Source organism: Aspergillus alliaceus (assembly GCF_009176365.1).
Source record: "Aspergillus alliaceus strain CBS 536.65 unplaced genomic scaffold BDW43scaffold_54, whole genome shotgun sequence".
NCBI classification, from domain to species: Eukaryota; Fungi; Ascomycota; class Eurotiomycetes; order Eurotiales; family Aspergillaceae; genus Aspergillus; species Aspergillus alliaceus.
Window position 1 is genome coordinate 1 of NW_022474737.1, and position 26,798 is coordinate 26,798.

The window sequence follows — 26,798 nt, forward strand, 5'->3', positions numbered from 1 at the left end:
TAAAGCTTATAAATTAATTCTAAAAATTTAGAAAATATAGAAATAATAAATAAATATAAAAAAAAAGTTAATTTTAGTCTAGAAAATTAGATCTATATAATAATAAAATATTAGAATACTAGAAAACTAAGTAAGAAATTAGACTAGTAAATAGTTAATTCTTTCTATATAGTAAAAAGAATTAAAAATATATATAAACTAGAGTTATTTAAATTAATTAAAGTATATCTAGTCTTTTTACTAGATAAACTTTATAAAGTACTATAAAATTTATTTTCTGATTAGATTCTTAATAAAGCTCTCTCTATTAATATTAATAGAAAAGAGAAGTAAAAGATAGAGAAGATAATTATAATTAAGAAAATCTAGAAAAAATTAAAGTATTATATTAAGTAGACTAGCTATAATAAGAATCTTAAATAATATTTAGCTAGTAATTTTAAGAATATAGTAATTAAGATTCAGGACTTTTATATATTAAATCCTAATCTTTCTAGACTTTTTTAATAACTTAATAATTAGCTCTATACAGCTGAGACAGATAAATTCCTTAAGAACTATATTAATAATAATAGACTAGTAGAATAGAAAAGAAAGTCTACCAGGATTATATTAATATTAATAGCTAAAAACAGCTATTCTCAGATAAGAAGAAATAGTATTACAGATATAGAATTAGATAATCAGTAAATAAGTAGTAGATACATAATTCCTTTATCTATAAGGATAGTAAAATATAATAGCTTCATGTTTTCTTTTCTTTTCCTCTCTTTAGCTTAGTCTCTTAGTGATAGACTACCTAATCAACTATTGATTCAGCCGAGTCCCTTACAATTAGTAGATATCTGTTACAGACCCTTGTCTAAGTGCATCTATCGGAAGCGGATGCGAGCGGCAGAACTGATAACACAACAATCAGTGGACAAGAATGACTGTCAAAGGTATTTGAGTATGAAGCTAGCTCAGACACTAGGGCTTACTAAGCATTGTAGACTACCAACTACTAAAGCTTGGCAATGATATATGGTAGCAACTACCATAGAGAACTACCATGATATGGTATATAGAATAGTAGATAGAAAAAGGAATATATAAGGACACTTATTTCATATACTTAGCTTAGTTCTTTATAATTAATTAATATTGTTACTTAGGATATATCTTTGGTATCAAGTTAGTAATTGACTTATTTGTACTTCCTTAACTATTAAGTATATATACTTAATGTGACGAATTCGTCAGTGTTTGCGCTGTTTGTACGTAGCGTGCTATTTCCCCTCACATATCTTGTGTTTCTCCACAACATTTCCTTCTCTTTCCCCTCATACTTGAAATTCTAGATAGGATAGCACCAATATATCATTATATTGATCAGCTGTCACATAATTTCAAGTGTCTATATCATTCTTCTCTTAATACTGTACGCGGTCTACAAGAAGCTGCCAGTATTCAAAATCTCTATATCTTTGGTAACGCTACAACAACTAAATGAACGAAACAAACCAGATAGATAAATAACCAGAACAATGGCATGCGAGGCTAATACTGAGCCTGTCTCTATACCAGGAGATGGCTACTGACAACTGACTGGACTGCTCATGGGAATAGATAACGAAGGAGATATTTCCTGTAAGGAATTCTATAGTATATATACTAAGAACCCTAAATAAACCTTTAATATAATTCTTTATATTTTAAATTATCTAGAGACTAAAGTAGAGTATATTAAGATTACTATTAATAACTTAACCACTAAAAGAGATATATTGCTTAAATAGATTAATAATCTAATTAAAGAAAAAGACAATATAGTTACTGAACAAGATCTCTTTACTGTATAGTTAGCTTATATTAATTTCCAGACTAGATAAGCTATTAATAAGTTTTATAAGTCTATAAAGATCTCTAATCTCTCTATATTCAGTAATAGAAAGAATTCTACTTTTAAAGACTAGACTCTAGCTATATACCAGAAACTAAATACTAATACTGACCACTATAGCACTGCAGTACTTTATAAGATATATATTATAAGTTACTATAAAGAAAATATATAATATTACTTAATTTTCTATCTTTATTTAGAGTTCTATAATCTCTATAATAATACTCAGGATATACTAATTTACCTGAAGAATATCTTCTCTAATCTAAATAAGGAATATAATATCTGCTAGTAGTATAATAACTTAAAGATAGTCTCTAGAGATAAGTTTTATATATTTATCTTAAACTTTTACTATCTTACAGTAGAGACTAGTATTAATCTAGACTACTAAAAGAAAGACCTATACTAGAGATTACTATTTAAGCTCTAGAAACTTATAATATCTTATTTTAATAATAATAAGATTAACTTTAATCAGTATATTAAGAAATATATCTATTTAGCTGATCTGATTAATAAGATCCTGAAGTATTATAATTATACAGGACAGACTCTTTTTTCTAACTACTAATAAAGTCTAAATATCTCTATAATAGTAAATTATACTTCTTCTATAATCAAGACTGAAGAAATGCCTTTAATAACTTATATAATAAATATAGATACTAAAACCTGTAATTATCTAATAAATAAAGATAAATATTTCTACTATTAAAAAATTAAGTATCTTAGCTATAATTGTTCTAACAAAAAATCTGTATAAGTAAAGATACTTAAGAAAAATAGTAATAAAAAACTGTTAAAAGATTTAGTCTAGAAAAAGTCTCTATTCTAGACAAGATAGATATTTATATAAGTATACTAGATTTAGAAAAATTACTAGAAAGAAACAGTAATAGTTTTACTATTAAAATCTTATTATTTAAGAATAGAATAATATTCTTTATCTATATACTTGCTGACTTTAGAGTAAATATCTTTTTTTATATTAATATTACCTTTACTATCAAGATAGCTTAATATTTTAAGATATCTACTATTTCTTTAAATAGATTCTGTAAGATAACTAGCTTTAATAGTAAAAGAGTTATCTCTTTAATCTATATAATTAAGTTAACTCTTACTATAGATAATTAATAATTTCTTAATACTCTCTTTCTGATTCTGGATCTAGATTAATATAATATTATATTAGAATAAATATAGTTTATTAAATATAGAATATTACTAAACTATTAATATTAATAGCTAGTATAGCTAAATTAATTAGATTTATAAGATAAAGTTAAAGCAGAACTTCTTACTATAGTGCTATATAAGATCTTAAAATAAAAAATAGTTAATAGAGAGTATTAAAGAAATACTGCTCATAGAAATAAAAAAATAAAAATAAAGAAAATAAAGTAGATTACTAAATTTCTAATAAATAAGCTACTATATAGCTACAGGAATTACTATTATAAATTTATTATTAAAATAAAATAAAATCTTAATAGAAAGAGTTTTAATTATTAGATTAAATAAATAAATAAAAAGTTACTAAATAAGCTTACTTTTATTTATATTTAGATTATAATAATTAAAGCTGCTGGATTCTATAGATACTTAAAGAATCCTAAAATTAAAATCTTTATTATATTATTAAATACTATTAAAAAGGCAATTACTAATAGAACTATCTTAGTAATAGAGATTTTAAAAAAGAAGAAAATTAAAAAAATCTTATTAATATAGTATTATAACTTAATTAATATCTTTTTAAAGAAAAACTCTAATATCTTATTTTCTTTATATCTCTATAATTATAAGATCTAGCTTAAAGAAGAGAAACCTGTAGAAATTACTTCTCTTTATAAAATAATTATTAAAGAACTTAAGACTGCTAGAGACTATATTATAAATAACTTAAAAAAAAAATTTATTATATCCAGTACAGTATTATATACTTTATCTATTCTTATAGTAAAGAAACCTGGAGAGAAACTATATTTCTATATAGATTACTATAAGTTAAATATCTTAATAAGAAAAGATCTCTATTCTATTTTACTTATTAATAAAATAATAGATTATCTTAAGTATATAAAGATTTTTTTAAAACTAAATATTTATTAGAGATTTTACTATATCTATATAGATTCTGAATCTAAGAATCTTACTATATTTTATATTTACTATAATATTTTTAAATATTAAGTTCTATCTTTTAGACTTACTAATAGTTTTACTATATTTTAGTATCTAATTAATAAAGTACTTATAGATTTTCTTAATAAGTTTATTACTATCTATATTAATAATATCTTTATCTATAGTAAGAATAAGACAGAATATAAGCTTTATATTTATTAAGTATTAGAATAATTATAAGTTATAGATCTTTATACTATAATCTATAAATATAAGTTTTATATTATAAGAACCAAATTTCTGGACTTTATTATTATTATAGATAGAATCTGTATAGATTCTATTAAGATTATTATTATTCTTAAATAGTAGACTCTTATAACTATTTATAGAGTCTAATTATTCTTAGAATTTTATAATTTCTATTAATAATTTATAAAAGTCTATAGTTAGATTATAAAAGTATTAACTAGGCTTATCTAGAAAGATATTATCTTTATATAGAATATAGTCTGCTAGAAAATATTTAAAATCTTAAAATAAGCTTTAATATTAGTTCCTGTACTTATATACTATAATCCTATTCTATCTACTTATATAGAGACTGATATTATAAATAAAATTATTACTGGAGTACTCTTATAGTTAATTACTAATAAATAATATCTAATTATCTATTTTTTAAAGACTATATTAACTATAGAGTATAACTATAATATCTATAATAAAGAAATATTAGCTATTATTTAAGCTCTAAAGAAATAATAGCTTAAGCTTAAGAGCTTATAGAGAAGAGACTATTTTAGGATTCTTATTAACTATTATATTTTTAAATATTTTATAATAACTAAGTAACTAAATATATATTAGACTTATTAGAATAAGATTCTCTTCTAATATTACTTTATTATTAAATATTATTCTGAAAAGCAAAATACTCTTATAGATATACTAATCTACTAAAAAAGTAATAGTTTACTAATAGATCAGTATTAAAAGTAGATTCTACTTAAATTAAAATAGCTTAAATCTAGGATATTTTCTATCTCTAAGAATATAGAGATTATCTTAGTATAGAATATACTCTAGATAGTTAATTATATATTTACAGTAAACTATATCTATAACTTACTAGTAACTCTATAAGACCTTATCTATCAGAATAAATAAAAATATATTCTAGAAAATAATCTTCTACTATTCTATAACTGTCTAGTAATACTGGAGAATAGAGATTTATAAATATACTTACTAAATAAAATCTATTAGTAATCTTCTACTGTATACTCTGGATATATTAAGATACTTGGCCTGGTCAAGTACTATTATTACTGGGATATCTGGAGTTATAATATTAAATATTATATAGATAACTGCTTAATCTATAAGTATAAGAATAATTACTATAATCTATTTCTAGGGCTGCTATAATCTCTTTCTATTTTTAAGTATCCCTGGCAGTATATTTCTATAGATTTCTGTATCTTTTCCAAGGACTGACATGGATATAATATAGTTTTTATAATAGTAGATTATTTAAATAAGTATACTATCTCTATTTTATATTTTAAAATAACTATCTTACAGGAGATGGCAAAGCTCTTTATTAAATAAATCTACTTTTAAACTAAACTGCTAGATATAATTATATTAGACTAAGGAAGATAGTTTATTACTAATTTCTAGAATAAATTCTATAGAATTCTGTAGGTAAAGCTAAAGCTCTCTACTATATATTATTTACAGATAGATAGATAGATAGAAATTATTAATTAATATACTGTATAGCAGCTAATTCTGTTTATTAGTTATTTCCAGAATAACTAGTCAGAACTGCTATTGCTGATTGACTTTACTACTATAGTGCTGCTATATAAAATTACTGGTTTATCTTTATTTATAATAGAATATGGCTATGAGTCTTATATCTTATTTAACTAGATCTCTCTATAGACTTCTAGATTAACTACCATGACTCGTGAACAAGTTCAAGCTTTTATAGAGAAAATAAAGTAAGTTTAGGATTTTACTTATACTAATATACAATGTGCTTAGAAATAACAGATATATTAAGCAAACCACTATTATTAACTGATTAATTTTCAGATAAAAGATAAGATATTTATGGATGCATAAAATTAGTACTAGAAATAGCTATTCTGAAAACTTGCTAAAGAATAGTATAGCCTAGACTTGTTAGGCCCAGCCCACGAAACCCGGCCCAACCCGGCCCAACCCGCCAAGTAATGGGCTGGGTTTATGTATACGAAAGTCCATACCGGGCCGGGTTATTGACTACTCCAGCCCATGGGTCAACGGGTTAACCCGCGGGTTGCCAAGATATAAAATATAGTAAATATATTATTTACCTACAGTGATATAAATAAATTACAGTATTAAGAGACTGTATTCTATCAAGAATATAAATTATTGCTCTACTAGGAAAGGATCTACAGCTGTGGGCTCCTGCGGGTGGTTCACATATATATATTTTGACCCATGGGTGGTTTGTATACTATCTTGACCCGGCCCAAACCCAACAGGCTGGGTTGCAAAACCTGAAAAACCCGGCCCAACCCGCGGGCCTAACAAGTCTAAGTATAGCCCAGTGCTAATAGTTAAGAAGATAGGTTATTTATTTAAGATCTTACTTCTAGAGAATATCTGTATATATCCTGTCTTCTACCCTGAGAAGCTATACTATAGAGTGAAAACTGATTTCTTATTAAGATAGATCCAGAATACCCTGGAGTTAATCCAGGTAAATAACTATACTAAGTGGGAAGTAGAGGAGATACTCGCGAGCTGTATATACCTAGAATACCTTGCTTATTATACTAAATAACTTGACTCTAATAATGCTGATTAGATATAATATCCTGCAGGGGATTTTAAAAATATAGTATTCTTACTCCATAATTACTATAACAAGAATCCTAACTGCCCAGGACCTCCAAAATGTTTAGCTCTATAGATTAAAGCTTCTGAGAAGGATTAATTTATTAAAGACCATCCAGAAGACAATATACCCCTGACTGAGGGCAGTCAGGCCTAGAAGAAGAGATAATGTGACAAATTCATCAGTGTTTGCGCTGTTTGTACATAGCGTGCTATTTCCTCTCACACATCTTGTGTTTCTCCACAACATTTCCTTCTCTTTCCCCTCACGCTTGAAATTCTAGATAGGATAGCACCAATATATCATCATATTGATCGGCCGTCACACTTAATAGGCCTGGTCTTTTGGACTAGAGTTACCTTCGGAACATTGTTGCACGTCATCAGACCTTAGATTAGATTATACTGCTGAATCCTGGATAGGATTGTATTGGGAATCACTTCAGGTTCATTGTTTAGATATAGTAGTACCGCAACGCAAGGCAGCTAACACTTATAGAACTCTTGCCCGAATACCCAGGCGTAATAATATCATAGTGTTTTAACTTTATACAAGACTTAACTTATATAGACTAGTAATTAATATATTATATCTAGATATTTAGCTAAAAGCTCTATAAGTGTTAGCTACCTTATATAATATAGAGACTAATCTTAAATAATAAATCCAATATAATTCTGTAACTATAAATAACAATAGTTCTAAGTATAATCCTATCTAGAGTCTGATAAGATAATCTAATCCAAGGTCTAATAATATATAGACTATAGTACTGTCTATAAATAGCTTAAGTCTAAAAGGCCAGGCCTACTAAATATATATACTTAGTAGTTAAGGAAGTGTAAATAAGTTAATTACTAACTTAATTCTGAAAATATATTTTAAGTAATAATTTAAATTAATCATAAAGAACTAAACTAAGTATATAAGTAAGTGACTTTATATATTCCTGTCTCTTATATTACTGTCACAATATATTATGTTGCCGGTATATTATATTATGTTACTGACATATTCTGATTATAGTGCTGCCATAATATAGCTTATTAGTAATATATTCTTGATCATATAATCTATATACAATAGTTACTCACATAAGTAGATGTTCCTTGGTGCTTTTCCTTTCCTGGCGCTAGTGTCTAGTTCCCTGACTGTTGTGTCACTGGTTCTGCCGTCTGATCCTGCGTCCGATAAGTGCACTAGACAAGGGTCTGTAACATTGAGCTATCCACGGGATATTATTGTATATTATTCAGATCTTGGATTAGGTCACCTCATCGGAACTATCGTCTCTTGCCACAGAATCATATCAGATTCATCGTTCAGGTTTGACTCTCGCTACACAAGAACAACTAACTACCCACAGAGCTCTTGCCCGAATACCCAGGCGTAACATATATATATATATTTTGTAGGCCTAATCTTTTGGACTTGAGCCATTCACGGATTAGTTATCGCACCAGAACTGGACCTTGGATTAGGTCACCCTCACGGCACCTTTGTTATCGAGTCTCAGTGGATTCTGACTCTCGTTTGGCCCTCGCTACGCAAGCGCAGCTAACTGGTCGCGGAGCTCTAGCCCGAATACCCAGGCGTAACACATATCAGGTGATCGGAAAATCGACTAATAACCTCTAGCAGACCCCTGTACATGTGTATATGTACAGGTACGGCTGGGGAGTAGGACCACGAATGCTATGTTCTGTGGCTATACGTACAGGAGGTACTGATTCATTACGCTTCCGATAAAATACCACGTAACATCATGTATCAACTAATTAAGGGCCGTACTCCGTACGAGCATATATAAAATAGATCATGTAAACTGTAAGTCTTTGGCCTTATAATAAAGTAATCAGGCGTTAAGATAATATGATGAGGGAAGGACCGGGGTGGAGTACACACAGTACACAGTACGTAGAATAGAATGTACATACGTGATAGTACCCCATACAGTACACACTACCCTCTTCACTTAGCCAATGGTAACCTTCGACAATTGTCTTACACATCCAGCGATTTACCCAGACAGATCATGGTATCCCTCGGCTATAACTCCGAAGATCTGAAGAACATTTTCTGAACCACCGATCTTATCCGTACGTAGCGCCTCGAGACCTCAATCTATAATAAACTCGCTTCTACTGTTGCTATACAACCTATCCTTGCCAGACCAAGCATCGCAGAGAGTGCACCTTGACACTCGCCAGACTGATCGTTGACTATCAACCTCATCTCATCCCAGTGACTGGTACCTACCTAGCAAGTGGTTTAGGATAGACACAGGTGTCCCCCTTTATACTTCGCGGCACCCATCGCCACCATGTCATTTTCTAACCTCGTCTCTGATCTTGCCTTCAGAGACTCACATGATGAACGAAGCTCCCAAATATCCCATGTCCGATCACAAGTTACTGCACGCTCATATACAAGTACAGCTGCCACAAGTGTTAGCATATCTGGTGATATTTCCAGTCAACTTCATTCCGGTTATAGCCATCCGCTGAGCAGATCATGGCAAGCTGAAAGGCAATTGACCAAGGTTCGCACTCCCCCTTCATCTCCTTTTTTCATCTACTTTTCTCAGTTTTCTCCCTTTATCCAGCCGTTTTAACCCCGTGCGATAGGAAATGCTTATTTATCCCCTCTTCATTACCGATAATCCTGATGAAGAGACGCCTATCCCTTCTCTCCCCGGTCAGCACCGTCGAGGATTGAACCGTCTAGTTACCTTTCTGAAGCCCCTAGTCCACAAAGGGCTACGTTCAGTCATCCTGTTTGGGGTCCCATTACACCCATCTGCAAAGGATGCACTGGGTACAGCTGCAGATGATCCCTCTGGGCCAGTAGTTCAAGCTATTCGCCTGCTCAGGTCACGATTCCCTCAACTCTATGTTGTGACAGATGTGTGTCTTTGTGAATATACATCGCACGGCCACTGTGGGATACTTAGAGAAGATGGAACCCTTGATAACACGCAATCTGTGGATCGGATCTCGGATGTTGCTCTGGCTTATGCTGCTGCTGGAGCCCACTGTGTCGCACCATCCGATATGAATGATGGGAGAGTGCGTGCTATTAAATTGAAACTTATCGAAGCTGGGATGGCCCACCGTGTCCTCCTGATGTCCTACAGTGCCAAGTTTAGTGGGTGCCTGTACGGGCCTTTCCGCGATGCAGCGGGCTCTTGTCCATCTTTCGGGGACCGCAGATGCTATCAGCTACCACCAGGAGGCCGTGGGCTTGCTCGACGCGCCATACAGAGAGATATAAGTGAAGGGGCAGACATCATAATGGTAAAGCCGGCAAGCAGCTACCTCGATATTATCAGAGACGCAAAAGAGCTTGCCCAGGATATTCCCATCGCTGCTTATCAAGTTAGTGGTGAATATGCTATGATACACGCGGGCGCCAAGGCGGGCGTCTTCGACTTGAAGTCAATGGCTTTTGAAAGTACCGAAGGGATTTTACGGGCTGGTGCTGGGATTATAGTGAGCTATTTCGTCCCTGATTTCTTGGATTGGCTTTAGAATGAACTGGCGGCATGGATTGTGATAGAACCATGGCCACGATAACTACCGGACAAATGTCAAACTTAAAAAAGCCATTGATTGAACTACAAAGAAAAAAGAAGCTAGATTCTGTGAGTGTTATCTGAAGCAAAGTTACTCATTCAATATGATATCAAGCCATAGCACAATATGTAGTTTGATTATTTTATAAGTAAAGATACAAAGCCACCAATATATAATAAATATTGATGGGGTCGAGAATGTGGTGGCGCGGCAATGAATACTTATAAGCATACAGACATTAATTCAACTTATCACATCAATCATGTCCAACATATATGATACGAACAGGGAAAAATAGAATAAATCTTAACAGAGCGAAATATGAATTATATACCAATAGGTGGCTCGAATAAGAAGAGAAACCGTGACGCCCTGCGTACATACATCGTGGACCATGTTTTCTGAGCCGGTCAGAGTATTGGTCCTAGAAGGAAAAAGATGAGTAGTACAAGGTGGATGCTTTCCAAATAAGATGGGGGACCAGGCAAATGGATGTGAAAGAATAATTTACACAATGAGGACGATAGCGGTAGTGCATGTATGGCCAGCATCTTAAGTTGCAAAAATACAAGCCTAGTAGTTTGTATGTATCGCGAACCTTAAATGACGCCGCCATATAATGCAGTGCGATGAAGGCTTTCTTACATGTAGCTAGGTTTGAGGCCCTGAAAACCATAAGCTACAATGTCGGATTTGACAACTTCACCTGGTGCAACATAGGCTCCACGTCGAAGACGAACACCAGGGTAGATTGTGCAGCCGGCACCAACGTAGCAATCCTCTTCAATTGCAACTGGGCGCCCTTGGTAACGGCTTTGAGATCCTTTACGCTCCTGCATATTTGCATGGGCCATTGAACTGAGAATAGTCACCCTAGGGCCGATCCATGTGTGGGCGCCGATAGTGATAGGACAATCATCGACGAATAAACAACTCTCGGATATCATCACATCCTCACCAATATGAACGTTGTAGCCATAGTGGCATTGGAAAGGTGCTTCAACTACAGCACCTTGGCCGATGGAACCCGTTGGGCGAGGAGAGGCGACCCCTGAGGGCGAACTAACCGCTGAAGCAGGTGGTACTAAAATTTCTTTCAGGAGACGATTCTGCTCCTTAGTGCTTAACCCAGAAACAGGGTTGCAGGCATTATTGAACCGCCACAACGCGGCTTTGCATCGCTCTCTCTCTTCCACAAGATGAATATCGAAGGGGCGATAGAGTTCGCCACGTATCATTTTGTCCTTTTCTGTATCCTCGCCAGAAACAGTGCGTGCAGACAACTGATGCTCAATGCTCAGAGCCATCCGTGCCTGAGCCTGCGGACTGTTGGTATCCATGTTACCAGCGAGAGCTGGCCGCTGGTCGATTCCTCCTTGGAAAAGTGAGACCCCAGGTTTACCATGAGCAGCACCGTGTGATAGCTCCCGGATCGGTGGCACAATCGGATAATCAGCCTTCGGATGACTCTCGCGGGGTAGCTCATGGATAGACGGAACGTCTCGATAGTCAGATTTCGTGATATGATCTGTTATATATGTCGAGTGGCTTGTATTTGGCCAGGACCGTTTGGACCATGAACCACGATTGGAACCAACACCTGTTGGGCTTGAATTGTTGAATTGTGTAGCAGATCGGTCATTATCATCAACAATAATGGGCCGCATCTTCCCCGCTTCAAGTTGTTCAGTCAAATTTTGTTGCCGATCATGTTGTTGACTGATGTCATGTACGTATTGGCCACTGATGTCGGTATAGCCCTCCTTCGATTGCAAGGGAACTGGTGTTTTTGCGCTCGACGGCTTCTGCCATGTGCTTCGTGAAGAATAGCCCTCACAGAGGAAACCGCCCCTGATGCAATTGTTGCCTACGATGAGGTCAGATTAAGGCACAAACACAATCGACGGAAAGTTTGGCCCAGCTCGCACTTACATGCAGGGTGTTGTTCATCGCATTTCTTCTTTCTCCTTCGGCAAGTCATACAGCCAGTTTTAGTCCTGTTGCTAAAAACACGTTTTCTCTTTGGTGCTACTTGCACAGCGTTTTGTGATCGATCCTGAGGAAACCCAGACAACGATGAAGTCTGCTCATTCTGTGCGGGCACTCCTGTCGAGCGACCAACCGTACTCCAGTTCTTTTGAGCTGCATCATGTCCTTGAGCCTCGCGTTGGAGTGCCTCCGCCAATTGGGCGTCTGACGCGTCGATCTGTTGCGCACGTTGTGCTTGATTGACTAACTGAGCGTCGTACTCATGCCATGTAGTGTTTGCCGATGTCCGCGAATCCTCACTTCCCTCTGGCTTGGAGTTCATTGCAGGGGGCGTGTTCTTGAATTCATGGTCGGTTTGAGATGATGCGCTCCCGTTGGAGGTACATGGACGTGCATTTAGATCTGCAATATCGTCTGGATGAGAGGTTGGGCTCTTCGGACTTTTATGGGTGGAATAAGCGTTGTCTTCATGAGTATCGGATCCTGACCTCTTGCGCTTGTTTCTGCTAATGAGCGATATGGCGCATTGTGAGGGAGATCGTTGCGATTGTTGATCCTCTTGATCGTCTTTGAGATTCCCATTCTCACGGACTTGCTCCTCAGATCGGGATATTGTATCATCGTAACCGCTTTTTCCCCATTGCTCAGAGAGTTCCCGGGAGTCCTCGTCGGCATTTGCTAGGCCGGGGACCGCAGAGATAGAGGCTGGCGTGCTAGATACCAAAGGGTCCTTTCCATTCACTGCTGTAAAGCGGGAAGGACTGTGATCTGCCCTGGACTCCTCCGATTCATGTTCGTTTATCATTGAGGCGGACGCGACGGCAGTCATGGTACAAGCGGTTGTTGTAGGGATTCGACGTGAAATTGGTAGTGGCTTTTTAATAGAGGCTGTCGAGCTACCACCACCTATTTTCCAGCACGGAGTGGATGGTTATTCTATTGATCTTTCGCAGTTCCTCGTGCGCACCGGTTTTGTGAACTAAAGTCACACAGGAGGAATGCGGACAATTAACGTGTCGCCCAAGAAGCACTATTCCACCTTGCGCGCCGTCAAGTAGAGCTAGAATCGGAATATGTTGCATAAATCGACGACGTAGAGACTACCTCGTGCGCACGTTCACTCTTCGAGGCCGTTGGAAGATAAAAGGAACGAAGGATAAAATGTATCCAGTAGGGAGAATTTTAGACACAATGTATTGACTGTCCTGTACGGCTATCCCGAGGTGATGCACTGATTCCAAGGTGTGCTCTGTAGGGCTGTTTCCGGAGAGATCGTTCAAGTGATAGGTGGTATTAGCAAACTGGGACTGAATACTAAAGACACAAGGTAGGTAGGGGGATTAGAGAAGGAAATTTGTGGAAAAAAATATAATACCGTGATGACGAAAGATGTTGCTCGCTTCTGGAGGGGACAGGCTAAGACGTTAGGGAAAGAAGTATTCAGTGCCGAGAACTTATGAGGTACAAGAATCTACTAAGATGAACATATACAGTCCTAGGAATGAGAAGACATGAAGAGGCAGTAGTAATGACAGTACGAATATGATGGTAGATGTGGGAATTGTGGCGGTAGTGATACTTGTTGGGGTAAGACTGCAAAACATAAGACTAGATAAAAAACCTAAATCAAAAAAGAGGGAAATAAAAAAAAGGATAAGAAAAAAAGAGGAAGTATAAATGACAAAGGTACCCTTAGGGTTCACGAAGAGGGGGGAGAGGAAGAAATAGAGAGGGGAATAGTGGCCCGTATTGGTAGAGTAGTGGAAGAGACCTAGGAGGGTAGGTAAGCGATAACTAGGCTGGCAATGACTGAATGTAGCGAGTTGTAGTATCACATTTCATTTTCTCTGTAAGAAGCGGGTAAAAAACAAAAATAAAATAGAAAAAACAGGGAGAGGAGGGGGAGGAAGTCAAGATGAGAGACAACTACAATCCAATAGAGATTGACCTCGGAGGAAAAGCGCTCTCTCGAAATTTGAACCAAAGTCAAGAGGGAAGGGAAGAAGTAGGCCAATGTGTTAGCTCACGCCCCTACTTGCTTCAAGGCAGGAATGCGGCTGCCAGCTGGCTGATGAGAAGGGGTGTTGAAGTTAACGCGCGATCGGCCATCCTGCCATGGCCGCCTAGGGTAAATGATTGGCTATGGCAGCCCTTCTGTTAGTCTAACATGGGTCTTTAGGTCACATACTTGCGAGTGATGGCGCGCTCAGACGACACGCCACCCACGGTTAGGGGGGCTAGGACTCGCTTGGATTCCAATGGCTTGCTGCCGTTCGCTCTATCCGCGCGAGGGAAGCGCGGCACGGCGTAGAGTGAAGTGGGTCAACTTGACCTGCAAGGTGAATACCTAGTGTGGTGACACAGTAAGAGGCATTTCCCGCTTAGTTTGGTCGCTTAAGAAGCCCTTCTTCCCAAAGATATTCGCTATTGGCGCTAGACTATAGGCGCGGTTACGGGACCTGACCTGACAATAACCCTCACTCATCTGGGAATTGATACCATTACTAGTAGGCAGAGAACTAAATAATTAATAATATAACTGGTCGACAATGGCCATTCTAACAGGACCTAGTCGTACCAAGCAACTGCAATTTAAAAAGCATCTCGATTGTACGAATAACAAGCGAGTTGTTGTGTCTAGCTTTAATAAAAACTCGTGGTCGTACGCTGCTCCGCACACACGTTTATACCTTGATGAATCCATCTCACGCAGCTTCTACTTGGTTAGTCAAAGTGTTAATTACTTTTTGTATTGTACAAGGTTGTAAGGGATGTCATGTCATCTAACATTTAGATATATTTACTCAAGTCCTTGACAAGTTGCTGACTAATCACATTTGGATGTAACCAACTAACTGTACCTGCTAATTAGTTAACCCGATAGAGTTCCAACAACTGAGCAACGTGCTGTTCACACCGCCAGTAAGTTTAACTCTACACAGTATTTTCCCCTCCCTCCGCTCTTCATTGGGAATATCTTTCACAGCCTTGTCTGGTATTTAACCCTGAAGCTGAGCCATACAGCCCCACTTTACCTCTCTAGGCATTTTGTCTATCGTCCGACGTAGTTTGCTCTGAGCAGTTTACTTCCGGCCAACCCCTCCAAGAGAGCCTCGACCCCACCAAACATTCCACGCATTTGCTTTACTCTGTACCTGTCTTTTTACTCGCAGGCTCTACTACAGTAACCTTGAAATCTTTGCTACCTACCACCTCGTCCTTCCCGAATTTGGGACGCGTCAAAGAGCCGTGCAAAAAGGCCGTGTCGCCAGCTTCTGGAGCGGAATGTCAGTATCAATACAGGAGTTGGACAATACTGTCCGAGCCTTTTATGAAGGCAAAGGAGACCTGGTGTGTGCCCGAAAAATTTTGTCTTTCCCTCTTCATCAGCCTTCCCCGTTCTCCCTCTAGTATTTATCTTCCTTTTAGTCCCTGTGCGATGATGCAGACCGCTAATGATATACCTGCAAAACACAGCAAAAACAAGCCCAGCAGACATTGACAGAAGTGAGTCGAGGAAGAACCATTGATGAATGCAGCAGGAAAAGGGGCAGTCTGACCTATTTTGGATCTCCAGTTTAAGCAAAATCCAGACGCCTGGTTAATCGTAGGAAATATTCTCCAAGAGTCATCGTATCCACAAACCAAATGTGCGAGATCGACCCTCAATCTTATTGCTTGGAATTGTGCTGACCTTAATAGATCTCGCTCTCCAAGTTCTCGACGATGTAATTATGACCCGATGGAAGGTTTTACCGAGAGAACAATGCCTAGGTAATCCTTTGCGGGGATTCGAATGTGCTTGAATGTACTTGTCTGACGTTTTCAGGTATCCGGAATTTCATTGTCAACTTTATCATCGAAAATTCTAGCTCGGAAGAAAAATTAAGGAGCGAGCGAGCGTTCTTGAACAAACTTAACCTCGTTCTTGTTTCTATATTGAAACAAGAATGGCCACACAATTGGCCAACTTTTATCAATGAAATCATCTCATCCTGCCATACAAGCCTATCCATTTGCGAGAATAATATGGCGATCCTTCGCTTATTATCGGAGGAAGTCTTCGACTTCTCTCAAGACCAGATGACTTCTGTAAAAGCAAGGAACCTCAAGACATCCATGACACAGGAGTTTTCCTCAATCTTTCAGCTGTGCTCCGAAGTGCTCAACACCGCAAATCAACCGAGCCTGATCAAAGCCACACTGGAAACTCTCCTACGCTTTTTGAACTGGATTCCGCTGGGGTATATCTTTGAGACACCTATCATAAATACCCTCCTGACTCGATTTTTGGACGTCCCCGAGTTCCGCAATGTAACCCTCAAGTGTCTCACTGAGATTGGCGGGTTGCAAATTGGCAACCCCTATAATTACGACGAGAGATTGGTACACATGTTCACAGAGACACTGACGATCGTTTCCAAGATAATTCCGTTGTCGATGGATTTGAAACAGACATATTCTAAGAGTAACTCGAGGGATCAAGAGTTCGTGCTCAATCTCGCGCTCTTTCTTTCCAGTTTCTTCAGCGCTCATCTCAATGTAAGTCTCAGCACCTATGAATGTTGACAGAACCGATGATACTTATCTATGTTATTTCCCGCTAGCTTATTGAGAAGCTGCCCAATCGCGATTACCTCACTCATGCGCACTTTTATCTCATTCGCATCAGTCAGATTGATGATAGGGAGGTTTTCAAGATCTGCCTTGAGTATTGGACGCGGCTCGTGCAAGAGCTCTATGAGGAGATGCAGCAACTTCCAATCACCGATATCAACCCTCTGGTGAGCATGGGCGTCAGTGGCTTATCAAATGGCGGTGCACCGCATCCCAGTACTCTGGCCAATTACCCTCTTCGCAAGCACAAGTATGAAGAAGTTCTGTCAAGTTTGCGTACAGTTATGATAGAGAAAATGGTGCGCCCAGAGGAGGTCTTGATTGTGGAAAATGACGAAGGCGAGATAGTTCGCGAGTTCGTCAAAGAGAGCGACACAATTCAGCTGTACAAGACAATTCGGGAGTGTTTGGTTTATCTTACACATCTCGACGTTGTTGATACGGAGAACATCATGATCGAGAAGTTGGCTAAACAGGTTGATGGATCCGAATGGTCATGGGCCAATTGCAATACCCTTTGCTGGGCCATTGGGTCAATCTCTGGAGCCATGAACGAAGAAACTGAGAAGCGCTTTCTTGTCACTGTTATCAAAGATTTACTGGGGCTGACGGAAATGAAACGCGGGAAAGACAACAAAGCTGTTGTAGCCAGTAACATTATGTACATTGTGGGGCAATATCCTCGCTTTTTGAAGGCTCATTGGAAGTTCTTGAAGACAGTTGTCAACAAACTGTTCGAATTTATGCATGAGACGCATGAAGGTCGGTTCTCCGGCCATTTTATCAGATATATCTCTTCTAACAACCCACAGGTGTTCAGGATATGGCTTGCGACACCTTTATAAAGATTGCTAACAAATGCAGACGCCATTTTGTTGCCCTTCAGCCTGGAGAAAACGAACCATTCATTGAGGAAATCGTTCGAAACATGAGGAAAATTACTTGTGACCTGTCACCGCAGCAGATCCATACTTTTTACGAAGCATGTGGCTATATGATCTCTGCACAGGGCCAAAAGGGTCTTCAAGATCGACTGATCGAGAACTTGATGTCATTGCCGAATTCCGCCTGGGATGCTATTATTGGCCAGGCGAACCAAAACCCATCGATCCTCCAAGACGGAGAAACCATTAAGATCATTGGCAATATCATGAAAACGAACGTTGCCGCCTGTTCTTCAATCGGCACGTATTTTTACTCTCAGCTAGGACGCATTTATCATGACATGTTAAATATGTTTCGAGCATCCAGCCAGCTCATTAGTGATGCTGTTGTGCATGATGGTAATGTTCCCGATTCTGCTCACCCTCTCCCCCTGGAGCTCCTCTACCGTCCGGATAATGCTGATTGTTTGCAGGAGAAATTGCGACAAAAACACCCAAAGTCCGAGGCCTCAGAACAATCAAAAAAGAAATTCTCAAACTCATCGATACCTATGTCCAGAAAGCGGACGATTTGGAAATGGTCAATGCGAACATGGTACCGCCTCTGCTCGAGGCTGTATTAGTGGACTATAATCGTAACGTACCTGATGCACGTGAAGCGGAGGTCTTGAATGTCATGACAACAATCATCCATAAACTACATGTATGTTCTCTTCTGGTGGCCTATCAGGACCCTTTCTATATGCTTAGTTGGGATGTTCAACTGACGTGTTCTTAGAACTTGATGGAAGACAAGGTTCCGCTAATTATGGAGAGCGTGTTCGAATGCACTCTAGAAATGATTAACAAAGACTTTCACGAATATCCGGAGCACCGTGTCCAGTTCTTTAAGCTGCTCCAAGCAATTAACTTATATTGCTTCCCTGCGCTACTCAAACTTGACGCTACGCAATTCAAATTCGTAATCGACTCTTGCATGTGGGCTAGTAAACACGACAACCGTGAGGTTGAGAACACGGGTCTTACCATGTGCCTTGAGCTCATGAACAACATGGCCGAGACAGATACTCAAACGTCAAATATCTTTTTCCGCCAATTTTACATTCCCATTCTGCAAGACGTTTTCTTCGTGCTTACCGATAGCGACCATAAAGCCGGTATGTATATTCTTGTTAAGCTTTTTAAGGTAAGATGATACTGACTATTTTGCAGGATTTAAATCTCAGGCGATGCTCTTGTCGCGTATGTTTTACTTTGTCGAATCTGGAAAGGTGCAAGATCCCATTTACGCCCCGGAACAAGCGCCATTGGGAACTTCGAATAAGGATTTTCTTCAAGAATATGTTGCCAACCTTCTGCAAAATGCCTTCAAAAATCTTCAGGAGTATGGTGTATCTCGCTAAATTTTGGGTTTCAAATTCAGATGTGCTGACCGTGCCACAGGATCCAAATCAAGCAGTTTGTTATCGGGCTGTTTGCATTCAACGATGATTTCAATAAATTTAAGACCCATTTGCGGGACTTTCTGATTTCGCTGAAGGAGTTCGCTGGGGACAACGCAGAGCTCTATGCAGAAGAGAGAGAACAGGCCCTGCGAGATGCCAAAGCTGCAGAGCGGGATCGTGCAATGAAGGTTGGTGGCCTTCTGAAGCCATCTGAAATGGACCAGGAGGATGAGCTATGACTAGACAAAGAATTGCGTTCTGAGGTTTCTCTGCCTCCGTCCACCGAGACTCTGGAATATCCGAATAAGTTAGGGACTTTGTCAGGGGGAGACCAGCTGGACGGCTGGACCTTATACGGGCTTTGATTAGGGTTGAGGTCTGTCTTGCCTTCTCGCTACATTAATGTGTTTCTTTTTAACCGTAGGCGTCGCCTTGCCTTCTCCTTGCCCACTTCTGTTCTAGTATCTGGTTCTTATGTGAAATCAATCTTGGATCTCTAGCCGTTTAGTGACAGGTCAATTTTTGAGCCACTTTATGGTTAGTGGTTGCTATTCTATGCTGCTACGGCTAGGTTTCTCACCATATTGTAAACCATTCGCTGCGCCTATTTGTTTGTCAGGTCTTTATCTAGTAAATCACAATACAAACACCCCCAATGGATTTCAGCTTGCCCCTGAAATGTACACTTCTTTGTAGTGGCTATAAATCTTGGTGTAGTAAATTAGAACTAATCAGCTCAAGAGAATAATGGAGGCGGTGAGCCGCAAAAATGGGTCTTCTGTACATAAATTTAGACAAACATTGCATATCAACCCAACGCCAGGCTCGTCAGTCTATCGTGACTTTCAGTCTTATCAAGTGGAAACCTTTCCCTACTTCAAGCTCACCTGAAATCACGTATAGGCTCAGACTCCTCTTCGTCCTACAAGTCTTGCCGAAGATGTCCAGATCCCGACAAATAGTACCAAGCGGGACGTCTGGCTCCCGAATTGAGAGAGTGTCTCAACAGTCTGGCTCCTCATCAACTGTCCAAGTTCCTGGTATGCTCAGACTAAGAGCGGAAAATGAACCGATAGTGGAAAGTATTGCCGAGGACGGAGGCTCTCATCGGCATATACGTTGGAGTGAGGATGTGATAGATAATGAAGGAATGGGGAAGAAGAGCTCCAAAGGTAAGAAACGCTTAGCCACAAACGGCACCGACAATCCCCTCCCTCTCTTCTAGCCTATTATTATCGTCACCGGAGACTAACATGGGCTATGGTGAACCATCTTTGATGCCTAGTATGCTGCATCTACCATAAATCTCGACCTGTTGGTGAAAGTAGTTCAGAGTCCGAGTCGTCTGATTCAAGTTCATCTGATTCCGAAGGTGATAGTGAAATAGATAATTCCAGGGCCAGCATGGGCGCTTCACACGCGCATAATCACGCCAGCCATTGTTCGCATGAGCATGAATCCGAGAATTCCAGGGAAAAGGGGCGGCGATTAACATATTGCCCAAATCACAATAACAAAAAGATGAAGCGGAGAAAGCCGAGCCCCAACGCTTACGAGAAAATGCCTAAGAAGACGCAAGGTCGCTGAAGAGTCCAATATCCTCATGTTAGGGACTGACTTAATCCCTCCATGGCAGGTGCCGACTGGTGGAACGGCTCACGCATCTGGTCAGTGCACACCGTGCAAAGCCGGCCAATGCAGATGTTGCCAACAGCTTCACCGCGTCTGCCAGTCGGCCAGCAAGCTGTGAAAAGGCAATGTGATTTAATAAGTGCACTTAGGCGTAACGCTCCGTCACAAGTCGTTCACGGTAGAATTAAGTGATCATTCAGTCTCAAGAGTATAATCATTCAGAAGCAACTTAAGCATGGAAAGGGGTATATATCTCTTAGTCTAACAAGCCTTGATCCAGGGTCCACATAGATACAGTTTGTCTTGACCGAACACAATTAACTGATCACAACATCATACTTCTTCTCCTGGCAGCGGCCCGTGGCACGCGCCTGACCTGCCTTACCTCTATTCCTAACCCCAGGGCTGACTCTTCTGAGGTATGCATGACTGCTTTTGGTTGGTTAATACTCCCAAATGATGTACCATCTGGGTTCCCTAAACTGCCTCTGGTGCCTGTAGTATTTCCCTCTGTACTTGAAACACCCGTTTCATGCCCAGGAGAGTAATTCTGTACAAACGATTTGGGGTTTGAGGAGTGCCGTCGGGACTGTCTGCTCGGGTCTGGTGTTGCCCCAGATATACATTCGGATAAATCCATTGCCATATCACCAGATCCCTCTGCAGACAGTAATTTTTGCTTCTTAGTACGTGCTAGTCGTACTTCGGCCGGATGTCGATCTTTCGAACCCCCGCCAAGTTCCTGATCCCCGACTGTCGAATAGGCTTCGAATTCACTTGTAGAATCATGGCTAGCTGACATATCTTCCTTGCTCGCCGGTAAAGTCTTCCGTTGTCTACGAGAGACCATGTTCACTGGTTGCTGAATATGTTTGTCGGGAGAAGCCGTAGAAACTGTCGTAGAGCCCCTGCCTTCCGTGTCAGACTGATGCGGGTTCCTCGCGTTGATTTTATCACTTCTATGCTCGTCCAATTCATCGCCTGATGTCGTTCGCACGGAATGGGTACTGGAGGTTCTCCTTGAATGATGATCATTTCCAACTGCTGCTATAAACTCGTCTGTAGGTCGCCTCATCTTATCTCGTAAGTTCGGTTCCGCGTAGCTTATGACAGATCGCTGGCGCCTGGTAGGTCGAGACGAAGTATTGTTTAAGGGTTTTGACGCCTCGAATTCATCTTGTACTCGGGATACTGTAATAGATGCTAGAGATGAGCTTGGCTTTTCTTCGGTTGTTTTAGGTTGGATTTGAAGCTCCTCATCCTCATCTACCTCTTGCTTTGGCTTATCAGTATCCTTATGATTTTGCATCTCATTAGAAGTCAGTCTTTCATAGTGTATGCCCTTCATTGACCGGGCTGAATGCATAGTTTCATTCCCGTCATTTTTATCATTCATTCTTTCCGGGATCTTGTAATTTTGTCCATGGGTCATAGCATTCTGAGGTTCAGTTGAACATATATTTGTACTCTCTGTTTTTTGATTAGTTGAGTTGGTCCTAGAAGAGTGATCAATTTCGACGTACTCGGCTCAAGCGCTTTTCGCTTAGGTCGTCCATTGCCTTTGGAGTTTCCCTTCAATAGAACCTGCTTATTAACTGGAGAATGATCGCTGCGTGCCAATAGTAGTCGTTCGTGCGTCATCTGTGGAGAGTGAGTGGGACGGCTGAATTGGAAATCGTCCTCTTCTCGTGGTACTTCTTCATGTTCGTCATCGGTACCGTTCGAGAATTTACGTTTAGCACCTGATTCCAGCAGGAATCCAGAATCTCTCTGTGTGGGAAACTCCTCAGGATCAGTATCATAGACAGTTTCGGGTGTCTCGTTGGTGCCGGCCTTTCTCTTTCTTCTTGTTTCAAGATTTGGAGGAAGTAGCGCCTCACTAGCGCCTGGCGGGCTTTGAAGCTGTTGAATATCTCCCACGTCTTCAGATGGCTTCGAGTATGGATCGTCAAATATTGCACCCCCTTGGGATATTGAAGCTTCTTCGAGACAAGAAGACTGCGGGAAGACCATATCGTTGTTCAGCAATTCTTGTATCTCCTGTGGTCTGCTATCGTTCAGCATGGGTTCAGAATGGCTGGATAGCCACACCGAATACCACTTACTCTAAAGTCCGTCGTGGATAACATTTGTCTTCCAATATAACTGGAAGTCTACCGTCTTCCTGTAGTGTCGATTTAACGCCGAGCTCTGTCGTGTGTTGTCTCAACTCTAAGCTTGACCGGCTCTGGTATATAGTTTCCGCTGCCCCACCGACTGATTTGTTGAATTCGCGTGGTAAAGCGCCCAAGTCAGCTACCAAGTCCCCAAGCTCCATCAACTTATTGTCGAGCTTCGCCTTGAGGTTGTAGACTCCGTCCTGGAACAATCTAGCTGCCTCGAATCTCTCTATCTCTTGGCCAAGAGTTATAACTCGCTCCCTAAGGGACACGTTTTCTGCAAGGAGATGCGAAACTTCTGACTCAAGGCTACGGATTCGAAGAGACTGTATTGAATTAACACGGGCAATTTCACGATTCTGTCGCACAAATCGTCGTTTTACTAGGGGTTAGAGACATTAGTACCTTTCGCATACCAGGTTCTGAAAATTCAAGAACAGAGCATAGAACTCACAGACTTCAACAGATTCTGTCGAGGTTGTCGATTCGTTTAAGCGAGCCATGCTTCATGGGCTGGTGCAGACTGCACTGTCTTCCTTGCTTTTATCCACTAATCAAGCCGGTGGTGGGGAAGGGGAGGGAATTTATAAAACGAGCAAAGATAATAGTGGATTTTATTGGACTGCAAAGATAGTGTCGCGGTCGTTGTTGGCGGGAAGGTTTCCTGGTGAGTAGGCAATGGAGGAGTAAACAGGATGCTACCAAGACTTAGTTGTTGATATTTGTCCAGACTAGGACTAGCGTTCAAAGTGGGCTATTTGGGAAAGTGGATGTGGGCGGACGGTAACTATTGCCTTTGCTGCTACACCATCATTGAACTTGCAAGTTACAACACCCTTTTCAACAATCGACTCATTACCTTCCGATTTGACTCTAGAGGGGAAATTCTGTTTCCTTCCCCCTTTTCATTTTCGTCCGTTTTCCCTTCGAAGAGTTTTCACCTCAAATAGTTCAGTTGAAATGGCTTTCATTACACGACCTACATCGATGATCCCACCAGGGTCTTCTACAAGCTCAACTTTTCGCCAGCCAAGCGGCCATCATTCTGTGTCTCAGCAACAATCGTCCGCCTTGGCAGCCCGGATTGCCTCGAAGAAGGCCGAACTAGATAATCTGAAGCAACTTCGCGATATGAGTGGTGCGTTGGCGATCCAAATGCAAGTCTTAGAACAGAAAATAGGAACGCTTAAGGATGGCACAGAAGGTTCGTGAGCTTCAGTCTGCATATGCCACCTGTTCAAGTTTTACACACCTCTTGTATCCTCTTGAGGGAAAGAAGGCCCGATGGCTTCAATACCTGCGTGCACTAAGCGCTAACATATACCGTCACGCTGGTTTTAGCTGTTGCTTGTGTTCTTTCAAATTGGGACAATGTTTTACGATCGATTAGCATGGCATCTAGTAAGCCTGACCCTACTTCACTTGCACTGACATGACCAATATCTATACTAGTGACTGCCATTGCTAACCTTCCGGCTTCCTTTACAGCAAAAACTGTAACTATTCAAAGACCGATCGAGCAAAAATCGAATACTGGGTCTGAAGGCAATATGCCAGTCGATTCTCCCATGCCTGCTACTCTGGTTCGAATCCCAACAGAGCAAGCAGGAATGGCAAGACAGTGATGAGCGGCTTCGGTTGGACGTAACGTCTACAATAAATCATGCCTTTTTGGCATCGCCATCTAAACCGAGGGAGCTTCATACTAGGGAACCAGCAATGAACACCGATAGTTAGCTCTCGCCGTATCGGCTTAATACACTACAAGTGCTATAGGCCGGCGAACAAAGGTGCAATATATGTGCTGCGAGCTGTATCCTTGTTTTGAAGCAAGAACTTAGAAAAGTGCCTAACTGCATTTCGCTGCTATCACGGTGAGACATGATGAACTTCCTCTGTGAATAAACGAGCGGATTCCTAATTGACTGGTTCATATACGCGAGGACACCTTCGAAGGTGTACGTGGAGGCGGAGTTGGAATGTCCGAAGGGATTGGCGGGAAAAGGGTCCTACTTACAGGCTGTGTCTCCTGGCGAAGCTAAGTGGTACGTTTAATGTATGTAAGAGGCAGGCCCAGTGTAAGCATTTCTAGGCATGTAGATCTTCCGTATCTCGACTAACCGTAAATTTTTATCATTGTTATCCGTGTGAAGTGGCGAGAAATCTTGATAAGTGCTGAGCTTAGGAGAACAAAGCAAGACAGATTTAATCACCTGAACGATTCTAGAGTGAGGGTTACTGGACAATCAATACGTACTGAGTCTTGCAAATCTTATCTTTTTGTTTTGCTTCTTGAAGTCCTATCCCGGGTTGTTTTTTTAGCAATTAGGTGAAAATGATGAGGTCGATTTATAGATTCGCATTAGTTTCCAAGTATGCTGTACAGTTTTTGAATGAAAAATGGAAGAAAGAGCAAGAGCTAAAGCAATTCATGGACAATAGTATTTGGTTGAATTCGTGTCCTATTTCCTATTGCTAGTGCGTATGTACTTACGTAAAAAGATACATTTAACTAGAGAACGACGACTATTTGCACCACATAACACACTCCCTTTAATCTCCATACCCACCCCACCTTAGCGCCACTTCGCCTGCCTGATTAGAATAATACTAGCAAGATAAATAGAACAACTAGCCAGTATTTCTACTAAATCTATAGAAATTTAAAGAAGGTGTAGATAAATACTTGAAGACGCTTAAAAAAATAACTTCACTCTACTCAGCTAGAGAAAAGCTCGCAATTATCTTCTTAATAAACGCTCTTTCTTTTCTTCATTTTTCCAGCTGTTGCTCAAACATTGATTATATTTCTTAAAAAAGAAAATACTTCTACAGAGACTGTGTTACGATTTTAAATAAACCATTATGCAAACTGAGACCTTTCCATATTAGAAGGCAGGACTGAGTACATAGACCAATTCCTTATATAGAATAAGGTATAAATGCAGTGCAGATGGAGTTCACTGACGCAGTTGTTAGGGATAAAGTTATGAATTTATCAAATTAAAATCTCTTCGCTGTAGCGCCCGAGCCACGACGACATAACATTCCCCACAATTTAGTCCAACGTGGTCAGGCCTATCTTATAGATAACTTCAATTATCACAACGCCATACGAGCCATTATGTATCTGGGAGACCTGACTTGTCTGACTTCCTCTTTTAGGTGGCTGCATTCACCACTGAGACGCATGGGATTTGCCACAAACCCTTTTGACGACGTTGGTCACATTACTCCAGTTATGAACCCTAAGCAGGACAAGACAACCAAGTTGGGCGGGACTTAACTGGTTGCGCATCACTCTCGCCAATCATCCCCCACAAATCACTTTATTCGATTCAGAAGATAAATGATTGCTTGGGAAGTGGGGATAGATAGTCTAGTGGGAGGTGACAGTTTAGTTTATTCAATAAAATCTGGCTTCAAATCCAACCCTCTCTAGGTAAGTACAGTACATGTAAATACAGTAATACTGGCGTAGTTCTAAATAGTTACTTAGTACTGTATACTTCACCCGCAACCTTTGGAAACTAAAACCAGGTTTTTAAGTATTATGTATGTATATCCATGTAGGATGTCA

The 26,798-nt window shown here is 39.5% G+C and overlaps 6 protein-coding genes across 6 annotated transcripts; 4 read left to right on the forward strand and 2 right to left on the reverse strand.

Moving 5' to 3' along the window:
• The first annotated feature begins 8,891 nt into the window (after positions 1–8,891).
• On the forward strand, positions 8,892–10,567 carry BDW43DRAFT_288407 (porphobilinogen synthase HEM2). The gene is made up of 2 exons (XM_032043278.1): positions 8,892–9,459; positions 9,545–10,567. The coding sequence occupies exons 1-2, from the start codon at positions 9,241–9,243 to the stop codon at positions 10,445–10,447; spliced, it is 1,122 nt and encodes a 373-aa protein (XP_031896088.1). The 5' UTR covers positions 8,892–9,240; the 3' UTR covers positions 10,448–10,567.
• A 385-nt stretch (positions 10,568–10,952) lies between these two features.
• On the reverse strand, positions 10,953–13,853 carry BDW43DRAFT_190534 (acetyltransferase). Its single transcript, XM_032039007.1, has 2 exons — positions 12,425–13,853; positions 10,953–12,359 (listed from the first exon to the last, which is right to left on the reverse strand). The coding sequence occupies exons 1-2, from the start codon at positions 13,308–13,310 to the stop codon at positions 11,134–11,136; spliced, it is 2,112 nt and encodes a 703-aa protein (XP_031896089.1). The 5' UTR covers positions 13,311–13,853; the 3' UTR covers positions 10,953–11,133.
• A 1,534-nt stretch (positions 13,854–15,387) lies between these two features.
• Positions 15,388–20,040, forward strand: BDW43DRAFT_288414 (exportin CRM1). Its single transcript, XM_032043279.1, has 11 exons — positions 15,388–15,832; positions 15,959–15,988; positions 16,059–16,131; positions 16,184–16,255; positions 16,311–17,023; positions 17,089–17,860; positions 17,911–18,381; positions 18,456–18,685; positions 18,761–19,139; positions 19,195–19,366; positions 19,426–20,040. Exons 1-11 carry the CDS (start codon positions 15,767–15,769, stop codon positions 19,664–19,666), a joined length of 3,219 nt encoding a protein of 1,072 aa, XP_031896090.1. The 5' UTR covers positions 15,388–15,766; the 3' UTR covers positions 19,667–20,040.
• A 327-nt stretch (positions 20,041–20,367) lies between these two features.
• BDW43DRAFT_303188 (PPP1R11/YPI1 family protein) lies at positions 20,368–21,014 on the forward strand (the record flags this gene model as incomplete). Its single annotated transcript, XM_032045383.1, has 2 exons — positions 20,368–20,599; positions 20,713–21,014. The coding sequence occupies 2 exons, from the start codon at positions 20,368–20,370 to the stop codon at positions 21,012–21,014; spliced, it is 534 nt and encodes a 177-aa protein (XP_031896091.1).
• Positions 21,015–21,384: 370 nt separating this feature from the next.
• BDW43DRAFT_303189 (shugoshin family protein) lies at positions 21,385–23,721 on the reverse strand (the record flags this gene model as incomplete). Its single annotated transcript, XM_032045384.1, has 4 exons — positions 21,385–22,529; positions 22,583–23,106; positions 23,165–23,600; positions 23,673–23,721. 4 exons carry the CDS (start codon positions 23,719–23,721, stop codon positions 21,385–21,387), a joined length of 2,154 nt encoding a protein of 717 aa, XP_031896092.1.
• A 309-nt stretch (positions 23,722–24,030) lies between these two features.
• On the forward strand, positions 24,031–24,897 carry BDW43DRAFT_190699 (DASH complex subunit DAD2). The gene is made up of 3 exons (XM_032039008.1): positions 24,031–24,422; positions 24,560–24,619; positions 24,707–24,897. Exons 1-3 carry the CDS (start codon positions 24,179–24,181, stop codon positions 24,841–24,843), a joined length of 441 nt encoding a protein of 146 aa, XP_031896093.1. The 5' UTR covers positions 24,031–24,178; the 3' UTR covers positions 24,844–24,897.
• Positions 24,898–26,798: the final 1,901 nt, after the last annotated feature.